We start from the raw sequence: 6,600 nt of genomic DNA, 5'->3' as shown, positions 1-6,600 counted from the left end.
CCAGTACTGTCTCCTTAAGTTGATTTAGCTGCGGGATCGGGGCACCACCAGTAAAGAGCTTGATCAGGAATGGCAGCAGTTAGTTTGGAAGAATGCCTGCCCTGTGAGTTCTGCTATACTTACAGACATAATTCCAACGGTTTTAGAAGCTTTAGAGTGTTTTCTATCCAATAATAATTATTATATGCATATATTAGCAATTTTTGACAGATTTTATTTCAGTTTACTATGGGTACCCAATTCCTCCAAAGGGGGCAGAAGTCAGCCCTATCTCTAGCAGGTTAATCACACAATGATAATTTGTTTGATGGAAACCTTAGGCTTTGTACGACATTATGAATTACGTCTAGATTCCCTCTTAATTCGCTCTAACTTTATGGAAAACAGTTTATTCAATAAATCTCGCAACTCCCCTCATACTGGGAAGAAAAAATAAAACATTTCAGACCTTAAGGGCAGTTTTATTTCAAATGTTTTACCCAGAGCGTTTCAATTGTTGTGAAAAAGGCTTCAGGCGCCCGAGAAAGTCCAGCAAGGTCCAGGACTGTCTCCTTAAGTTGATTCAGCTGCGGGATCGGGGCACCACCAGTAAAGAGCTTGCTCAGGAATGGCAGCAGTTAGGTGTGAGTGCATCTGCACGCACAGTGAGGCAAAGACTTTTGGAGGATGTCCTGGTGTCAAGAAGGGCAGCAAAGAGGCAACTTCTCTCCAGGAAAAACATCAGGGACAGACTGATATTCTGCAAAAGGTATAGGGGTTGGACTGCTGAGGACTGGGATATAGTCATTTTTTCTGATGAATCCCCTTTCTGATTGTTTGGGACATCCAGAAAAAAACTTGTCCGGAGAAAACAAGGTGAGCACTACCATCAGACCTGTGTCATGCCAACAGTAAAGCATCCTGAGACCATTCATGTGTGGGGTTTCTTCTCAGCCAAGGGAGTGGGCTCACTCACAATTTTGCCTAAGAACACAACCATGAATAAAGAATGGTACCAACACATCCTCCAAGAGCAACTTCTCCCAACCATCCAGGAACAGTTTGGTGACGAACAATGCCTTTTCCAGCATGATGGAGCACCTTGCCATAAGGCAAAAGTGATAACAAAGTGGCTCGGGGAACAAAACATAGATATATTGGGTCCATGGACAGGAAGCTCCCCAGACCTTAATCCCATTGAGAACGTGTGGTCAATCCTCAAGACAAAACCCCCCCACAAATTCTGACAAACTCCAAGCATTGATTATGCCAGAATTGGCTGCCATCAGTCAGGATGTGGACCAGAAAAAGAAAAAGAAGGGTCAACACTGCCAATATTGACTCTTTGCATCAACTTCATGTAATTGTAAATAAAAGCCTTTGACACTCATGACATGCTTTGTAATTGTACTTCAGTATTCCATAGTAATATTTGACAAAAACATCTAAAGACACTGAAGCAGCAAACTTTGTGGAAATTAATATTTGTGTCATTCTCAAAACCTTTGGCCACGACTGTAGATGTCCTAACCGACTTGCCAAAAATATAGTTTGTTAACAAGAAATTTGTGGAGTGGATAAAAAACGAATTTTAATGACTCCAACATAAGTGTACATGTATGTAAACTTCTTGCTTCAACTGTACATATACATATGTAATACAGACTATATTTTTTACTTTGCAAAATAATATTTTTATTTGTATTAGATCCTGTAAAAGCAATTACTTCTCTACTTCTGAGTGAAGTTCTATATTGAAATGTATTTATTTATGTTTGAGAAGTGTAGAAGTTTTAGAAGTGTAGAAGTATAGAAGTGTGAAATTAAGCAAATCTCATTGATTCAAATGTTCAGCTCCTGTAACGGTTTTCTTGCGGTGAAGGAGAGGCGGACCAAAGCGCGGCGTGGTTATTTTGATTCTTGTTTAATAAAGCACTTCACATGAACAAACTAACAAAAACAAGAACCGTGAAAACCCAAAACAGTCCTATCTGGTGCAAACACAGAGACAGGAACAATCACCCACAAACACACAGTGAAACCCAGGCTACCTAAGTATGATTCTCAATCAGAGACAACTAATGACACCTGCCTCTGATTGAGAACCATACTAGGCCGAAACATAGAAATACCCAAATCATATAAAAACAAACATAGACTGCCCACCCCAACTCACGCCCTGACCATACTAACTAATGACAAAACAAAGGAAATAAAGGTCAGAATGTGACAGTCTGTCGCTTATGATTACAGCATGTCATCAAATATCTATCCCCCGTTGAGCGGAGTAGCCTACACTTTACAGACCATGCTGTTTCTTATATAGCTTATATAGCAAGAATGCTCAGGCATGGCTGGTTCAACCCCTCGAATATACATTGGCAGGCACCATAGGTCACTTTAGGTTCATCCTGTGGTCATCTGCCTCTGGTGTTGTCTCCCAGATGCCAGGACAATTATGAATACTGAGGCCTTTGTCTTGTTCCTACCGGCTATCTCTATCTCGTTGACACCCACCACATCTTATCTATGCAATGCCAGCTGTAGGTTTTAAGGCTCCTCTCAGATCACACAGACATTTAATAGAACATAAATGCCTGAGTGTTTAGTTAAGTATATAATCATCAAATATCCAACAAATCAGGTAAATATGCGTTTATCGAGTAAACATGCTATATGAGGTCAGAGCTCAGGCCAAGCTCATGGTCTTTGAATTACATAGCTGTACAGGATTCTGACAAGACGTTCTAAATGTAAGCACCAAGCATAACAATCAAGAGGTTATACCTTAACAATTACCAACAAAGGCTAGTGACTATCATACATAAAAATGACATAAATAGGATAATTTATTTATTTTAATGCAGACCCACCTAAACTAAATAGTGAGCACACAATAAAAAAGACAGTTCAAACTTAATTTAACCAATGAAAATGTCTCAACAGAATAAAACACAACAGGTGTTTGCATATTTAAGAAACTGGTTTTGATTAATACATAGGTTTACAATAATAACAATGATATACAATAATAATGATAAAACAAATGATTATACATAAGAAAATAAATACTTGTAAACATCCTACATCCTACCTCAACAGCGAGTTCTACATTAGCCTGCATTTGGCCCGTTACACTTTTATTTATAAGCTTTAAAAAACGATATCTTCAAAAAGCCTGCAATTATCAGCGAATGGAAACCCTGGCATATTTTACTATCAGAGTTGTGTTTCCATCAAATGGACTTGTTGAGCATAAACGTTTGTGTATAATTACGTAGTGCACATAAACATTACTTTTGTGGTTAAATTCCCAGAAATGGGTTTCCATCGCAATTTTTACTTGAACTACTGATGGTTTTGTCACTAAAATTGTTATGTACTTATACAAATTTGTCCATTTTGGTATTGCCATGTGCGCTCTTGCCAACAGCTTGCTGATACACTGTGGGGAAAATATAGCCTACTACATGATGAGATTATTATGGACAACAGTGTGAGATTATTTTTATTTGTAAAATGTCAACAATGCATTGACCATCCTGTCACCATGCACTTTCACCACTCTGTGAAGTTCATCATAATTGATTTGATCTCTAGCCTAATAAACTTGCATGCTTTCCCATGATGTCGTAAAAAATAATATCTGACATAAGCTACTTTTCTCGCTTAAAAAGGTTGGATGGAATCCCGATTAATGTCAAGTCATTTTGAGGATGTTGGAATGATGTTTTGGATGAGCGTGCGCAAGGAGAAGGAGCAAAATGTTGAGCTTTCCTAAATAACTGGGCCTGCTTGAAGTATATGTGACCATCATTCTCCCAAGTCGTTCTATAATAATGTGATCTGCAACAGACAGTGCATTCAATTTCAGAAGTAAAAGTATTCTCGCATTGAACAACCTTCATTTCTCAGTACAAGAATAGACTGATGAGTTTCAGAAGAAAGTTATTTGGTTCTGGTCATTTTGAGACTGTAATCGAAACCACAAATGCTGATGCTCCAGATACTCAACAAGTCTAAAGAAGGCCAGTTTTATTGCTTCTTTAATCAGGCCAAACATTTTCAGCTGTGCTAACATAATTGAAAAGGGGTTTTCTAATGATTAATTAGCCTTTTAAAATGGTAAACTTGGATTAGCTAACACAACGTGTCTTTGGAACACAGGAGTGATGGTTTCTGATAACGTGTCATTGGAACACAGGAGTGATGGTTGATGATAATGGGCCTCTGTACGCCTACGTAGATATTCCATTAAAAATCTGCCTTTTCCAGCTACAATGGTAATTTACAACATTAACGATGTCTAAACTCTGGTTCTGATCAATTTGACGTTATTTGAAATGCCATTTCTTTACATTTTCTTGCAACTGATTGTGTATGTCTGAAGTCCATTTGACTTGATTATGTGAAAGAGTCCCTTTGCAGGTGGCTGGACATACCTGTGGCTGGGACAGACGGGTCCTGAGTGATATCAGTGATGATCCTTCAATTTCTGCTCAGGCCAAATTGCTAATAACTGAGCCTTGAAATGCCATCTCTGTGTGTGTGTGTGTGTGTGTGTGTGTGTGTGTGTGTGTGTGTGTGTGTGTGTGTGTGTGTGTGTGTGTGTGTGTGTGTGTGTGTGTGTGTGTGTGTGTGTGTGTGTGTGCGCGCGCGTGTGCATTTGGATAATCAGTATTTTGTTCCTGGTGATAGGATTAGATAGGATTTCTAGTCAAATAAAATGACCTGCTGTACACTAAACATACAATGGTGCTCAATTCATCAATGCACACAGGTGTGTGTATGTAAATAGAACAACATGTGACTTGTTAGGAGGAACACAGGACAGAGAGCTTGGTCAAAAATCACTCATTCATGTAGGCGTTGTACCATCGGGTTGGTCTCAGAGTTCTGCTGTAGAGAGAAGTATGAATATTGCAAAGAACGGTCTGCGTTACCAAAACAACTAAGGTAGGTTATTTTCCATTTTAACATCATTGAAAATATTATCTTCAGCTGAACATTTTGCATGTTTTCTTCATGTTTTCAGTCAGACTTTCTGAGACAATGCACATTGTTTTGACTGAAAAGATCTACGTATATCTAAGTGTTTTTATGTATGTTGACATCAGTATATTGCATCAGCATTTTGCATCAGTATACTGCATCAGTACATTGCCAACAATATATTAAAACATAAAGTCATAAATCTTGTAATCTCCCCTCTCTCATATCTCAGTTGGCTTAGATATTGTTCAAGAAGAATGAATGCCTCTTCAGGAAACAACACACAGCTCAGCTGGTATGTTTGCATTGACCATGGCTATGCTGTGCAAATGCTGTTCGGTGCTGCCCAGGCCCTGTGCTTCCTCCTGGGGACTCCAGCCTTGGTCTGGTGCCTCTGGCTCTGTCTGAGTGGAAGTCTCTGTGGAGGTGTCAAACCCACCCAGATCTTCCCTGTTAACCTGTTTGTAGTGGAACTGGTGTTCTGTGTCGAGTGTCTCCTTGAGGTGATCAGCTACCTACTCATCTGGAATTCTACAATGTTACGTCAGGCTGTGTATTTCCTCTATATCGTCTCCTGGACCTGCAGGCCCCTGCTCCAGAGCTGCATCTGTGTGGAGAGATACCTGGCGGTGGCCCAACCTGTGACATTCCTCAAGTACAGACTCCGGAGGTACAGGGTGGTGTGTTCAACCATTGTCTGGGTGTTGTCACTCACTCATGCATGCTTCCCCATCGCTTTAATTGGTTTTAAAAAAACAGCAGCTCATGTGCTCATTAGTGTCTATTGCCTTGGAGTGGTCGTCATTTCTCTCTGCTGCTTCTTCATCCTGCGTGTGCTGAAGCAGCCTGGTCCAGGAGAGGTAGAGGGAGGCAGAGGGGGAGAGAAGAAACAGGGGATGACAGACCCACATAAGATGAGAGCTTTTGGGATCATCTTATCCAAGTTGGTGATCATCTTGACGTGCTCCATTCTGGTGGTTGTTGGTTGGGCTACTCTGTCATCTAGTCTTGAAATCACCTGCAATGTATTCCCCATGTTAATGATCGTCAACATCTTCAGTGTCCTGGTCTCACCCCTGATGCACCTCTACAGAGAGGGAAGGCTGTCATGCCGAAGAGGGCCAGAGACACGTTAGACTTACAGTTGCAGGCACTAAAAGAACAGGTTTGTGACAAACTATCGCTAGCAGACGTTGTGTTAAATACTAATTGAATTAAAATTGTTCTGTCAATCCTGAGGCGCAGCCTAACTTCTTAGTGCCTGCAACTGAAGTTTAAATATTCATAGACACATCAAAGGCGTTGAAATTTTGTGTTGTTTTTTGTTGAATAAATCGTTTTCATTATTTTGATTTGGTGGCAACTTGCAATAGCATTTTGTGAGATATAGCTAGTTATCATTAAAGTTGTTGTGAAAAGGGCAATCTGCAGTTCAATCAATAACAAAGTGGATTCCCTACCTCTGTTTTGGTATAAAGTTGTGGGATGGCGATGGAGAAACTATCAAATGTTGAGGCTGTACAGTGTTTTTTTTTACATTTATATTGTTTACAAACAAAGGAGTTAAACCAACTCATAGTTTTGGTTCTGATAGGGTGTGAAAGTTGAACTAAGCTCATGATGCATTTA

At 39.9% G+C, this 6,600-nt stretch overlaps 1 protein-coding gene across 1 annotated transcript; it reads left to right on the top strand.

The window, feature by feature from the left end:
- The first annotated feature begins 5,228 nt into the window (after nucleotides 1–5,228).
- Nucleotides 5,229–6,107, top strand: LOC139403100 (G-protein coupled receptor 183-A-like). Its single transcript, XM_071146810.1, has one exon. The coding sequence runs from the start codon at nucleotides 5,229–5,231 to the stop codon at nucleotides 6,105–6,107; it is 879 nt and encodes a 292-aa protein (XP_071002911.1).
- The last annotated feature ends 493 nt before the right edge of the window (nucleotides 6,108–6,600 follow it).

This window comes from Oncorhynchus clarkii, unplaced genomic scaffold (genome assembly GCF_045791955.1).
Source record: "Oncorhynchus clarkii lewisi isolate Uvic-CL-2024 unplaced genomic scaffold, UVic_Ocla_1.0 unplaced_contig_5339_pilon_pilon, whole genome shotgun sequence".
Classification (NCBI taxonomy): Eukaryota; Metazoa; Chordata; class Actinopteri; order Salmoniformes; family Salmonidae; genus Oncorhynchus; species Oncorhynchus clarkii.
This window is presented reverse-complemented; position numbering and strand designations above follow the sequence as displayed.

Bases quoted from the DNA above. Each gene is read 5' to 3' on its own strand.
- LOC139403100 (XM_071146810.1), top strand. From the start codon at position 5,229: ATGAATGCCTCTTCAGGAAACAACACACAGCTCAGCTGGTATGTTTGC.